General features: G+C 38.9%; 1 protein-coding gene and 1 non-coding gene across 2 annotated transcripts; one reads left to right on the forward strand and one right to left on the reverse strand.

Annotated features, from left to right (window-relative positions):
• On the reverse strand, nucleotides 1-877 carry LOC101293412. The gene is made up of 3 exons (XR_185045.1): nucleotides 733-877; nucleotides 565-647; nucleotides 1-275 (listed from the first exon to the last, which is right to left on the reverse strand). It is a non-coding gene; the product is annotated as an uncharacterized LOC101293412 (transcript).
• Nucleotides 878-10152: 9275 nt separating this feature from the next.
• Nucleotides 10153-12430, forward strand: LOC101296506 (phenolic glucoside malonyltransferase 2-like). The gene is made up of 2 exons (XM_004306020.1): nucleotides 10153-11456; nucleotides 12067-12430. Exons 1-2 carry the CDS (start codon nucleotides 10153-10155, stop codon nucleotides 12428-12430), a joined length of 1668 nt encoding a protein of 555 aa, XP_004306068.1.
• The last annotated feature ends 2580 nt before the right edge of the window (nucleotides 12431-15010 follow it).

The raw sequence follows: 15010 nt of genomic DNA on the forward strand, positions 1-15010 counted from the left end.
AATTATAATATTCATATGCATCTTGCTCAGAGTTAAAGATCATACCAAGAGTCGGAACATCAGTAAGTTCTTCAATATCTTCTACATGTTCCTCATTACTTCCACCAAAAGTAGTGGCATTGTCGTATCCTGTTTGCTCATTATTTTCCATGATATCCAAGCTTTCTGAATACGAATCTGATTGTACATCACCAATAGCTTCATCAACGTCACCATAATCCTGAGCACAAAATTCTCCCTCTGAAAATTCCATGCGGCTCAGTAATAAGCAATATCTGAAGGATAATGTCATAGAATACAACATGATCAGTCTAAAATTTTAGCTACAGTTTTCTCATGATCTTCCTACATTCAGATTCAAGCACATCACTATAGAAATTTGCAGTAACCAACTATTGACATTGAACATAATAACACTAAGTACATATTAAAATTTGCAGTAGCATTCAGGAAAGGGAAATTGGCTCATTCATGAGAACTGCCAAAGCCAAACTGATGCATCTTAAATTCAATGAGAGGGAAATTGGCTTATTCATGAAAAAAAATTGATAGCATCATATATACCTTGTCAGATTGTAACCTCACAAGACATGATCATGAAAGTGATTCAACCTCACAGTCCACTGCTATGCATAAGACGATGGGTTCTGATCAATAGACTTTATCAGAAATTCACAATTACCAGAAGGAGAAGAACAAAAACATGAAAGATTAACAGAGCTTCATACTTACAAGAGAAACCAAAAGGGAAGAGATATGAGAAGGAGGAAGAACCCAGACGTGAATGGATCCGACGTGAATATGACTTTGAGTTGATAACAACGACACTAGAGATGCTCCTCAGAATACGAGGAGTCCTAAATTTGTTAGGTTTGAGTATTTTGTTTAGAAAAAGGAAAAGGAAAAAGAAAAGAATTAGAGTTAGAAGATAATATAATTTATAAACCCATGTAGTTAATCATGGTTAAGGTGATTAGAGGATAAGACACTTGGCATCCATATAGAAGGGTGGGTATGAGGGTGGGTAAGTTTGGACGGGGAGCAAATTTGCTCCCGCTATGTGAGGGTATTGGGATAATCATGATTCATGCTTTGCTGGCCGGCACATGTTGAGCAGTTGAGTAGTAATATATTTGGGGGGAACAATCCAAGTATAATAGGACAGTAGTTTATGTTTTGAGTTTGAGATCTTGGATTCCTCTGTATTAGAAAATAATAAGTTAAATAAATTATATGAATTGCATATATGAATCCTCTGTGTCAGGTGCCTTCAATATACAGCACCTCAAGCTTTTCTTCCATCCTCAGCAATGGCACAGCCAAACTCAAACTCAGTGAAGGTAGTTGAGGTTTGCAGAGTAGATCCACAACCATGCTCACCAGACTCACCCATACCAGACCATTTCTCCCTTCCTCTAACCTTCTTTGACATACATTGGCTAAGATTGAAACCCATTCAACGGGTTTTCTTCTATGAAACATCTTCCATTGATACCATAATTCCCAAACTCAAAACCTCACTATCTCTCACTCTCCAACACTTCCTACCCCTAGCAGGAACCTTAACTTGGCCTAAAGACTCCTACAAACCCATTCTCAACTATGTCCAAGGTGACACCGTTTCACTCACCATAGCTGAGTCTGAAGCTGATTTCCACCAGCTTTCAAGCAATGAATATCTCCAAGCCAAAGAGTACCATCCTCTTGTTCCCCAATTGGCAGTGACTAGTGAACACGCAGCGGTGTTGGTATTGCAAATCACTGTCTTTCCCAACCATGGCATTTCCATTGGAACCTCCATGCACCATGCCGTGGTTGATGGCAAATCTTCAACCATGTTTTTTAAATCCTGGGCTCACATATGCAAACATGGTTCAGCCGTTTCGTTGCCGGATCAGCTGAAACCATGTTACAGTGACAGACAGGCCATCAAGGACCCGAAGGGGATCGAAACAATTTATTCGAACGACTGGTTGAGCTCTGGGGGGCCTAACAATAGAAGCTTAATGTTTCGGGAGACTAAGTTTTCACCGGGGACAATTCGAGGTACGTTTGAATTCACTCAGGCGAATATTGAAACACTTAGAAGACTTGTCAAGACTGCAATGGGTTCTGATTCAGCTCATCTGTCATCATTTTCTCTAACATGTGGTTATACATGGGCTTGCTTAGTCAAGGCAGAAGAAGAAGAAATAAAATCTGACCAAGTCCGGATAGTCTTTAGTGTGGATTGTAGGTCTCGCTTAGACCCTCCGGTTTCTGCAGCATACTTTGGGAACTGCATCGTGGGTCATTTAGCAGTTGCAGAAACAAAAGGACTCCTGGGAGAAGATGGGTTGGTTGTGGCTGTGAAAGCAATTAGTGAAACTATAAAGGCTTTGGATGTTAGTGGGGGACTTCTCAATGGGGCAGAGACTTGGGTTTCAAAGATGTGCAGTGCGAAGGGCACTGATAGATTGTATTCAGTAGCTGGTTCACGTATCTTTGAGATTTATGACACAAATTTTGGATGGGGAAGACCAAAAAGGACTGAGGTGGTTTCCATAGATATGACAGGAGCAATCTCATTCTCGGATAGCAGGAATGGTGGTCGTGGTGTTGAGGTTGGGCTGGTTTTGAATGAACCAAATATGCAAGTTTTTGCTTCTCTGTTTGCTAAAAGTCTTGCAGATCTGGGTTAGACTCCATGATTCATATACATGGTTCCTATTTTCTAGCCTCAGAATTTACTTTCTCTTCTGGTTGGTGGTTAATTTCTAACACTTTTGAATTCTATATATGGATGTTGTTTTTGTGTTTTGGCTCAAGTAAAAGTTCGTTAACTAGATTAATGTACTGATATGATACGTGAGACAAATACAGGTATAGTAGATCAGCTCTCTACAAGTGTAGGGGCATAGATTTAGTATAGTAAGTTGATCATCATTTCTGAGAGTTTAACAGTGTTTTTGAAGGAATTGGTGCTATTATGAGTAAAGGTGCATCAATATAGTCTGTACTCGTCCCTTGGTTTGCTGTTTTTTTTAGCCGAGTAAAGCCCAAAAACCTATTGCCCAAGTACCCCCATCCTTCTCCTGCCGCCATTGAGACTTTTTATTTGATACGCTCTTAAATTCTGAATTAATTAATTTTTTTTTTTGATCAGCTGAATTTAAAATTTTGTTTAAATTGGCATAACCATTTATGCGATGTCGTTTTGGGTACTCCCCCACTGAAATGAAAAGATAAAAAAATAAACTTCGAATCTTTCTACTCAAAAGAAATTAAAAAAAACAAAAACAAAATCAATGACCTAATTGATCTTCCTGCGTTGGATTATTTAGTATTATTGAGATATATATAAATCACACATCGGAAAAATGAGATCTTGCATGTGGGTTATAACAGGTTTAAGTCACTCCATTTTGATTGTCAATTGGTTTTGAATGTGAACCCAGACTACTTTATCATGATATCCACGTACACGTGTGAATGCGTAATGGCCACACGAACTCCACGTCACTCAAATGTTGTTCACGTGTATGATATGAAACTCGTCACACGTGCGGGGTCGTGTTGAGATATAAATCCGACATCGGAAAAATATGGCATTGCATGTAGGTTTATAAGGGTTTGGGCCACTCCGTCCATTGCTAATTGGTTTTGGTTGTAAACCTTAGACTACTTCCTCATGTATTACTTATTGGTAATATTTCCATATTGTTGATCGTTGAATTTTTTTTTTTCCTAACTCATTCATGATTTAGTTTTTGCCACTTTTTTCATTCCTTTTGTGAAATAGTTTCTTCACCTAGCTAATTACGTTCATGAGCATTTGAATTACATCATCCAAACAACTTGTCTTGATTTGAAACTAGAGTCATTTATAACTATTGCTTTAAGTGTAGAGGTCTTGAGGAAAAAACTTAAATTTTATTTTTATATGATGCATAATATGAGTCGTTTTAAATTAAGTTGAACGATATATCTATTGATCAAAACCTTTGAAACTCATACAACTGACTCAAGTATCTTCCAATTCATCGTCTCCGATGGCGCTCTTCTATTAAAGTAGTTCAATTTTGCAGGGCAGCTCCGAACTTCGGTCATTTTTAAAACTTAATACTAATCAGTAATCCTATTGTTTAATTAGGACCTGTTGCCATTTGCTATTACAAAGTCAACTGTTTAATTGTTTATGCATATGATTAGTTAGTGTGGAACAACAGAACACATGCATGAATAAATTTAAAATCAAATAAGTTATGCACAGCTACTGGCGGCAGCTGGCCATGATGAGGCAGATCGAAGAAGTTATATATAGTTGCTCAATTAAGTTTCTTCCGATTTATCATCTTCCAATGGCACTTCCAAACTCATGTGTAAAAGTAGTTTAAGTTTGCAGGGTGGCTCCGTCACTTCCAGCCTCACCAGATCTCTCCCTTCCCCTGACCTTTTATGACATTCGTTGGTTAAGGTTTGCACCAGTACAGCCCCTTTACTTCTATGAAATATCATCTTCTAACCCTAACGATTCTACCTTCTCATTCGATTCCATACTTGAAAAGCTCAAAACCTCACTCTCTCTTACCCTCCAACATTTCCTACCACTCGCCGGAAACCTCACTTGGCCTCAAGAATCCCTCAAACCCATTCTCAGCTACGTCCAAGGTGATACCCTTTCGCTTACAATAGTCGAGTCTGATGCAGATTTCGACCGCCTTTCAAGCAATTACGACTTGCTTGTACCCCAAGAATACCATCCTCTTGTCCCCCAACTAGAGACTTCTCATGAACGAGCTGCAGTGATGGCACTGCAAATCACTCTCTTCCCAAACAGAGGTTTTTCGATTGGAGCAGCAATGCACCACGCAGTTCTTGATGGCTTAACTTCAATCTCGTTTTTCAAATCATGGGCGCACATATGCAAACATCATGGGCTAACTTCATCTTCATTACCAGATCACCTCAAACCCTTCTACGATCGATAGAACGGTGGTTGAAGACAAGGCAGGGCTTGGAAGACTCTTTTCGAACCAATACCAAGACATTGACGGTCCCAACAATAGAAGCGTAAAGGTCTGGGAGCTTCAACCTCCACAAGACTCAATTCGAGGGACCTTCGAACTCACTCGTGCATCCATACAGAAACTTAGAGGGCATGTACTAAGTACTGTAAGTTCCGATAGAGATCTTCATTTGTCAACGTTTTCTTTAGCTTGTGCCTACACATGGGTTTGTTTAGTCAAGGCTGAGGAAACAAAGGAAGAGAAAACCCAACTGGTCTTTGCCGCCGACTGTAGGTCTCGGCTACACCCTCCTATACCTGCAACTTATTTTGGGAACTGCATCACGAGGTGTTTGGCGGTTGTAGAAACACAAGGGTTGTCGGGAGGAGAAGGGTTGGTTGTGGCTTTAACTGCAATTACTGAAGCTATGAAGCGTTTGGAGAAAGATGGTTTGAATGGAGCAGAGAATTGGGTTTCAAGATTGAGTAGTTTGCGTGGTGGTAGATTGGTTGCCATTGCCGGCTCGCATCGGTTTGGTGTACGTGTATGACACTGATTTTGGATTCGGAAGACCAAACAAAGTTGAGCTTGTTTCCATTGATAGAACAGGAGCCATCTATATTTCAGATTCCAAAAATTGCGATGGAGGCCTTGACGTTGGGTTGGTGTTGAAGAAACATTACATGGATGCTTTTGCTTCTCTGTTTGCCGATGGTCTCAAGGGACATTGAAGCCATGTACACTAAGGTTCTCTAGGGTTACGACGCATCTCTGCTTATATGTACTCCTTGATTATAATTTGCCTGTGTCTTTCCTTTTGGTTGTTAATAACTGGGAGGCTAACTGGGAATACAAAGACGAGAGTTTTGATGGTTTGGTGTTTGTGATAATAAACGTTAAATGTCCAAGATTAAGGTTGGCATTAAAACCCATTGGGAAATACCCGTGGGTTTATACCCACCCAAAAAAAATTCGCGGGTGATACCCACTAGGTAATACTCATTTGTAAAATGTTAGGTTTGGGTAATTACCCACCCATTTTAAATGGGTAAAACTCATACCCACACCCATTACCCATTTCTATTAAGGGGAGCTACTTTAAATGTTGTTTATGCTGTCTTTTTCAGCCAATAATTTTGTGTTTTATGGCTTTATTTAGATTTTTATTTTAAGTTTTTAGACCCAAGAAAGAGAAATTTTTAGGTTGGTTTCTTTTAGTCTCCCACTTTCACTTAACAACTATTATTTGATCAAAATCAGATCAACATTGATAAATTTGTTTTTCAACGACAATTTAAATACTCAAAATTACAATAAATAAAGAGCTTTTAAATATATTCAAACGAGGCCTATACTAAAACAAAGGAGAAAAACATGTTCTAGGTACCCAAACGGTATGTATGTGGGTGTTATATATCTGGGTACCCACGGGTATTACCTGTACCCAGTTCATCACACCCATGGATTTTTTTTAAATACCCGTACCCACCCACTACTGAAAATGGGTATACCAATTACCCAAAATTAAAACCCAATATATATTTTACCCATAAGTTTTAATGTCATCTTTAACCAAGATTCTTCCAATAATTCATTATCTCCAGTGGCGCTCTCAAACTCTTCTATAAAAGATTAAAAGTCTCTGAACTTCGGTCATTTTTAAAACTTATCAATCAGTAATCCTATTGTGTTTAATTAGGAGCATGTTTCCACCTTAATCATTTGCTATTCCAAAAGTCAATCGCTTATGCATTACGTGATTAGTGTGCAGGGGCGGAGCTGTGCTCCGTCCCGAAGGGGTCTGAACCCCCCTTGGTTTTTGGAAATTTTAGGTGCTTAATTAGCTAATTGTATCATTAAACCCCTCTTAAATTTTCTACCTATTAATTAATCTTGAATGACAAATCAATTATATTAAGAAATGTATCTATAAATTGATTGGTCTTTATGTCTTACCAATCGAAATTGTTAAGATAATTGATTTCTTTTAATTAGTAACCAGGAAAATTAATGAATTTACCAAAACAAAAAATGTGAAGTATTAAGTGATGTGTAAATTACTATTTTCTTCATTCGTACACTTTTAATGTTGCACGAGTTTATGAGATGTATACAATAAAATTTTGCTTCATTTAAAGATGATTAAATTAAACATTGAGTCAGATAACTTTTTACAAAATTTTAATGTACACTTATGTTATAATGTTTGGACCCCCCAAGGTTCAAATCCTGGCTCCGCCACTGTTAGTGTGAAACAACGATCAAATGAACAAATTTTAAATCATATATTCACAGCCACCGGCAGGCAATGAGGCAGAAGAGGTTATATATAATTGCTCAAGTTTCTTCCAATTGATCAACCACAGCTGGTTCGTCTTCAACCTCCATTAATGAACCTGGATTATGCTTGAGAGCATAAAAATTTATACCAAATCTATATCCCAAATGATGTGGCACTGCCATATCATTTCCTACAAGGATTTCAATATTTGGAAGGAATTCTATTATTGTTATGTCATTACAAATTTCAAAAGGAGTTTTCTTCTCTTGGGTAAAAGTTCAATAATCTAACAACGTTTTCAGATCCTAATTGTAAAAGTATTAATTGGTGTGAGTAACTCGTTTCATGATTAATTAGAGATTCGTTCAAAGTTTAATTGGAGTTGGAGTTGGAGTTCTTCACTTCTTCGAACCCGGGGGACCTTGTTCATGAACATCAAATATTCATACATACATAAAAAAGTGACAATCTCAATTAGATTGTCTCAAGTTGAAGAATAAAGACAAAAAGGGTTCTGAAGTAAATATGGCAAAATTTGAAGATGATGGTGTTGACTTCAGTTTTGCATTGAGTTGTTCATCAACTATTGAAGATTTTAAAGAAGATGAGATTGATTTGGCTTTAGCAAGTTCATCTGCACGTGATTATTCTGATAAGTGGATTATGGATTCGGGTTGTACACACCACATGTGTCTTAACAAGGAATGGTTCTCTGGTTTGAGAGAACTGAATGGTGGAATAGTTCTTATGGGAGATGATAGTCCATGCAGAACTAAAGAGATTGGTACAGTTCGTCTCAAAATGCATGATGGGGTTGTTAGAGAATTGACTAATGTTCGGTATGTTCCGAATTTGAAGAATCTTATCTCCTTGGGTGCTTTGGAATGAAAAGGGCACACAGTTACATTGAAGAATTGTGTTGCTAAGGTTGTTTCCGGTTCACTTGTGATGATGAAGGGTACTAGAAAAAGAAACTTGTATTTTCTACAAGGGAGTATTGTGACAAGTGAGACAACAGTTTCTGAGACTACAGATGATGAAGACACTACCAGTTCCTTGCGAATCACATCTTCAAGTGTTCAAGAGTGAAGGTAGTCATGGTACTCTTCTCAGTGATCTTTCTTTGTTAAGATGCATTGTTGGTGCTCTCCAATACTTGACACATCTTCAAGTGCTCAAGAGTGAAGGTAGTCATGGTACTCTTCTCAGTGATCTTTCTTTGTTAAGATGCATTGTTGGTGCTCTCCAATACTTGAGTTTTTCAAGACCAGATATCCCCTTTGTTGCAAATCTTGTGTGCCAGTACGTTCTTGACAACAGCTACATATGTTACTTTTGCTAAAAGGATGCTCTGCACAGTTATCAATACGACTTCAATCTCAGTTTGGTTATCCCTACTGAGATTGAGGGGAGGTGTTGACATGTCGTTGTTGATAGAAATCTGTGCTGCCATTGTTTGCTCAAAAATCGTCTCGGCCGAGATTAGGGCCGAGGGCCTGAGAGCAATCGTCCTTCAAAATTTGCGCGGGCGTGCCAACTCGCGGCCTGTTGGCCAAGCGAGGTTTTTGATAAATATTTTGCGCTTGATCTGACTTCTCCCAAGTGATTGTAGGCTGAGGAAGGAACCGTCTCGGCCGTTGGGTTCTCTTGCCTTTGTTGCAAGGACTTTCGGCGTTTTCACCGATGTTGCTCCTGTTTTTTTTTTGTGATTTTTGTATAAGTTTGCGAGAAATAAAGTGCGAAAAGTAAAAGAACAAGAATTTAAAAACGAAAATTTAAATTGCATGAAACGTAAATTGCATGAAGTAATTGCGATAAATTAAAGTGCATGAATTTAAAGACGCGGAAGAGAAATTGCATGAAAGTAAAGTGCGGAATGTAAAGAAAGTGATAAAGTGTAGAAGGTAAAGAAAACGATGAAAAGAAGAAGAAAACTATGCTAGAACATGGATAAAAAGATTGATATTGTAGAGAATTCGTAGAGAATTTGATAGAGTTTGTATTGAAGTGTTGTTTGTGTTGGTCGAGGACCTTTTACAATGAGGCTGAGGGTCGAATATATACAAGTATAAACACAAATTAGGAGAAGAAACATTAAATAAATAAATAATTTCGGTACTTAAATGACCGAATCAAAGATATGCTCCGTATTGTTTTCTCCTTAATCACACGTTTATTTCTTTCTTCTTGCGGCTTCGTTGGAATTGATTGTCTCTTGATTATGAAATATTGTCATCAATGCCTTCAAACGCAATTACATCTCGGTTATTTCCTTCCTCGATTATATATCGGCAATTATGAGAAATCGCTGTTATTGCCTTCCTTTTTAATTTCTTCTCCATAGGTTAATATCTAATAGAATTTTATTATGAAATTCTATTGAGATATTGCTAATAAAGCACCAAATTTTCCTTATCTATCGGCCAAGATTTCAAGGGCCGATTTACCAAAAATGGGTGCAAACAGCCATGTTTGTCATTCTCTTTATGTGATGTGGCTGCCTTACTGGCTTTTCCAGCTGTACTAATATGCTTCTACAAGCTTTTAGTCTTTTATGTTTATGTTTATAAATACGTTTTGGTTGTAAGAATTTCTTTAAGCTTGCATTAATTGAGAAAAACCTGAGATATTATTGGCTTTTTCTCTATGTGAATTCTTCATCTTCTTTTTTTGAATTCTACGTATACAGTAGATTTGAGTCATGAATGTTATGTTATCATACAGCTGTGTATGCTATGCATACAACCATCTTAGGCAACCACATGTTCAAAACATCTACCCCACCACCCCCTGCTAGAACAGCAACCACATGTTCAGAGTATGTATAGCATACCCATCTGCTAGAACATAATTGCTCAAGTTTCTTCCAATTGATCATCTCTAATGGCTTTCCGAAACTCAACTACAAAAGTGGTTCAAGTTTGCAGGGTGGCTCCGCCGCTTCCAGCCTCACCGGATCACTCATCCCTTCCCCTGACCTTCTTCGATATACGTTGGCTAAGGTTTGCTCCACCGCAGCTCCTCTATTTCTACAAATTATCTTCTTCCTCTAAAAATCCGACCTTCTCGTTCGATCCCATACTTGACAAACTCAAAACCTCACTCTCGCTTACCCTTAAACATTTCCTACCTCTCGCCGGAAACCTCACTTGGCCTCAAGACTCCCTCAAACCTATCTTGAGCTATGTCCAAGGCGACACCCTTTTGCTTACAGTAGTAGAGTCCAATGCTGATTTCGACCGCCTTTCAAGCAATTACGACTTGCTTGAACCCCAAGAATACCATCCTCTTGTCCCCCAACTGGAGACTTCTCATGAACGAGCTGCAGTGATGGCACTGCAAATCACTCTCTTCCCAAACAAAGGATTTTCGATCGGAGCAACAGTGCACAAAGCAGTTCTTGATGGCTTAACTTCAATCTCGTTTTTCAAATCATGGGCGCACATATGCAAACATGAAGGGTTAAATTCATCTTCGTTACCGGACCAGTTCAAACCCTTCTATGACAGACGACTCATCCAAGACCAGGAGGGGCTCGGAACACTCTTTGCAAACCAATACCAAGCCATGGACGGTCCCAACAATCGAAGCTTAATGGTGTGGGAGCTTCAAGTTCCCCGAGACTCAATTCGAGGCACCTTCGAGCTGACTCTCGCATTCATCCAATCACTCAGAAGGCGTGTCATGGCTGCAACAGGTTCTGATAGGAGTCTCCATTTGTCACTGTTTTCTTTAGCATGTGCCTATACATGGGTCTGCTTAGTTAAGGCTGAAGAAACAAAGGAAGATGAAGCTCGAGTCATCTTCTCCGCGGACTGTAGGTCTCGGCTAGACCCTCCTCTACCTGCAACATATTTCGGCAACTGTACAGTGGGTTGTTTGGTAGTTGCCAAAACGAAAGGGCTACTGGGGGAAGATGGGTTGGTTGTGGCATTAAGAGCAATCAGTGAAGCTTTGAGGAATTTGGAAAAGGAGGGGATTTTGAATGGAGCAGAGAATTGGGTTTCAAGATTGAGCAGTCTGCGTAGTGGTAGACTGGTAGGTATTGCTGGCTCACATCGGTTTGGTATGTATGAAACTGATTTTGGATGGGGATCACCTTGCAAGGTGGAGATTGTTTCCATTGATAGGACATCAGCCATTTCCTTTACAGAAAACAAAAATGGAGGTGGGGGAGTTAACGTTGGGTTGGTCTTGAAGAAACATTGCATGGATGCTTTTGCTTCTCTATTTGCCAAAGATCTCAAAAACCATTCTAGGATTTGAAGCCAAATTATATGCACAACTATTGGTTGTTTTGGATTATGTTGCCTCAGTTACTTCGACGTCGGCTGTAATATTGATGTGTGATTGAACACTCTTAAATTCCGATTTTAAGACCCGATCGGCGATCCATGCTAGTGTAGTGTCCTATTCGGATAAGCGACTACTGTGTCCGATTGAAAGTTCGTTGCTATTCTTCTTCTTTTTTTGGTTGAAAAGTTCGCTGCAATTTGAATGCAATTTGAATACTGAGTTTAGCTTTAGCGTTTTTGGTTGATTGTTCGTACTGTAGTTGAGTTGATTTATTTTTTGGGAAATACTCATTTAGTACTAATTTTAAAGGCTTATAGCACATTCTAATAAAAAACATTTTTCAATGCCCATTTGCACAAATCTTAATTAAAAGACAATATTATTCTTCATAAATATCAAACCTTACCTCTCTTATCTCTCATTACCCGATCATGCCTTGACTCAACTGAGCCACCACGCTCTGTTCCCCAACTCTCTCAAGCTCGTCATCTGGAAACTCAGTTACCGCCTCTGGAACGCCTGCGTCAATCTCTCCAACGCCACCACCCTCCGTTCCCTCCCTTCCTCCAAAGCCGAAGAGCACGCCAAGCTCCGCCACATTGCCGCCGACCGACTCTTTGTCGCCGGTGAAGTTTTCGGCGTTCCTTCCCCGGCGATCAAGTCCGCCTCGTTCTACCACAAGACCGGCGTCAAATGGCACGAGCATTGGAAGTTCGACCTCGCTTCGTCGTGCTTCGAGAGAGCCACCGATCTGCTCTCGAAGATCGGAATCGACACAATCTCTGACGTCGACAAGAAGAAGCTGTTTCTGGATTTGAGCATCGCGAGGTCAAAAACCGCCTGGGAGGTATCGGCTCCAGCTTGAATTCTCTCTCTCTCTCTCTCTCCTTTTCTTCTTTTTTTTGTTTTTCGTTTTGTGAATTTGTTGGATTTGTGTATTTTACTTGTTGAATATATATTGGTTACTGCGGCATTTTTTCTTGTATTACTGAGAAGAATTATTATTGTGGTAGTTATATTATTTTGAATATTGAATGTCGGCAATGACAAAGATGAAATGGAAGTATGATGTTTGTCGGTGGGTTTTTATGCATTTGGGGGACAGTAACGGGGTTTCTGGGGTCAGAAAGTTAGTTTTTAAGGGTTAGAAAACGAATTTCTACAACATTTGGAGCTAATAAAACGAATTTCTACAACATTTGGAGCTAATAAGTCGATTACTAGGGGTCATTAACTGAGTTACTGAGGATTACTGGGGGTCAATAACTGAGTTTCTGGTTATCGGTTACCGGAGTAACCGAGTTACTAGGGGTCAGTAACTGAATTTATAGGGTCAGTAATTGAGTTTCTGGGGCCAGAAACTGAGTTCCGGTGATATGTTGCCGGAGTAACTGAGTCACTAGGGGTCAGTAACTGAGTTTTTTGGGTTAGTAACTGAATTTCTAGGGTCAGTAACTGAGTTTATTAGGTCAGTAACTGAGTTTATGGGGTCAGAAACTGAGTTCCGGCGATCGGTCGCCGAAGTAACCGAGTTACTGGTGACTGAAAAAATTCCGGTGACCGGAGTCCGACGGCTGGTGTCCGGAGATCCGGTGAGCTGCCGGCAAAGTCTTTCCTCTCTCTTACACTTTCTCTCTCTAAGCATATATAAGGACCAAGGGTAAAAATGTCTAAAAAATATTATTTTATTATAAATTTAATAAAGATTTGTATATTTGGGCACAAATAAGTTAATCTTTCATTCAATTGGGATCAAAAGTCTTATTGTCATTGGAATGAGGTTTGACTTTTATTTTTTTGTGCAAATGAGTTTTTTTTTTTTTTTTTTTTGAAATAAAGGGCTGGTGCGGTTACCCTCAAATCTTGATTAATGAAACAGTCTAATACAAGAGGGGACAACGATGAAATATTGTAAATAAAATGTTGGAAATTAGTAATCATAAAATGCTGGAAATAAGTAAATTAATTATTGTTTTGAGGTCCAAGACGAACTTAGATGGCCAAAAAAGCTCATACGTCTAGTTGTTCCCATTCCGGAATGGTACAATAATTAGCATTTTGACACCGAACGCCAAATCTGCAGCAAATCAGACTTGGACTTACAACGATCAATTTGCTCCTCAATCTCTTCTGTCATCCTCCCTACGTCAAAGCCAGATAAAGTTTAGTGTATGAACGTTGACAAATGCATATATTTTAGTAGGTGCTGATTTTGCTGGACTAGGGAGTTGTTTTCTTGTGTAATATAAAGGTTGTATTTATGTTTCTAAGAATTGAAATTTGTTTAGTAAATGTGATTTAATCTCGTCCCCGGTTTAGTCTTTGAGGTTCTATATTCATCTGAATAGTCCCTAAAGTCATGATTTTCCTCTGAAATAGTCATTCCATTTATTCTCTCCGTCAAAATGGTGATGTGGCCGATAAGAATTATCAGCTCATGACCATGTCATTACCAAGTCACCTTAAAATTTTATGAACTGACCCAAATGCCCATGTTCGTGGTGACAATTTAATCTTTACTCTCTCAAAACTACCCTTTTACTCATATCTCTCTCTCATTCATCTCTTTCAGTCTTAGCCATGGCTACCCCCATCTCTCTCCACTGCATATGTTCTCAATCTCTTATTTCTCCTCCACCGCATATGTTCTCAATCTCTTATCCCTCTTAGCAACCACATTGCCACCATATGACCCGTGGAACGTCATCGACACCACCACAATAAATTGCATGGGCTCGCCACCGCACCTCGACCAAGTAGTCAAGTGCGAGAAAAAACTCTGGCCAATAATCAACATCAAAAACAGAATAAAATCATAGCCTTCCAAATCCCTCCCTATTTCCATCCTCATCAAATCCCCGCCACTCCTCCAATTCCCCTCCAATTTCGAGGGGTTCCTCCCCAGCGCATGCCCACCTCCGCCTCACCCAGTGGCTTATCCCGCAACTCACCTCGCAGCTCCTTGATATCGACCAGAGCCACTAAACCCACTAACCCCGCAGCTATCTCCTGACACCGAAAATTCAAGGATTAATTACAACACACCACCCGAACTATGATGTTATTTTCATTTTCATACCTAACTATTAAAAACTTGCATTTTCATACCCAAAGTTTCATTCTGTTAGCATTAATTTTGATACCCTGATCACTAACACCGTTAAATTTTGAGGGCATTTTTGTCATTTCAATAAATGTATCATTTTTCACATTTACTTTAACAAAATAATTTATTTTTTGAGGTTATCAAATACAAATAGAACAATTTACTTTGGCAAATATATTCAAAAAAAAAACTCCAAAATTAAATATTTATTTTTGCAACAATAGTGATAAAAGTTAGTATAACTCTCTTGTATGTATGTATATTTTTAGACTTACATGTTAAGCAAAACAAAATAAAATAAATTATATTGAGAAAATATCAAATATCGATAGAAATTTT

This window comes from Fragaria vesca, linkage group LG6, assembly GCF_000184155.1.
Source record: "Fragaria vesca subsp. vesca linkage group LG6, FraVesHawaii_1.0, whole genome shotgun sequence".
NCBI lineage: Eukaryota > Viridiplantae > Streptophyta > Magnoliopsida > Rosales > Rosaceae > Fragaria > Fragaria vesca.

Excerpts from the sequence above, each read along its gene's own strand:
- LOC101296506 (XM_004306020.1), top strand. The coding sequence starts at position 10,153 with ATGGCTTTCCGAAACTCAACTACAAAAGTGGTTCAAGTTTGCAGGGTG. Across the intron at positions 11,457-12,066 it reads GGTGGGGGAGTTAACGTTGG|TTACCGCCTCTGGAACGCCT; the intron begins GTTGGTCTTGAA and ends CTGGAAACTCAG.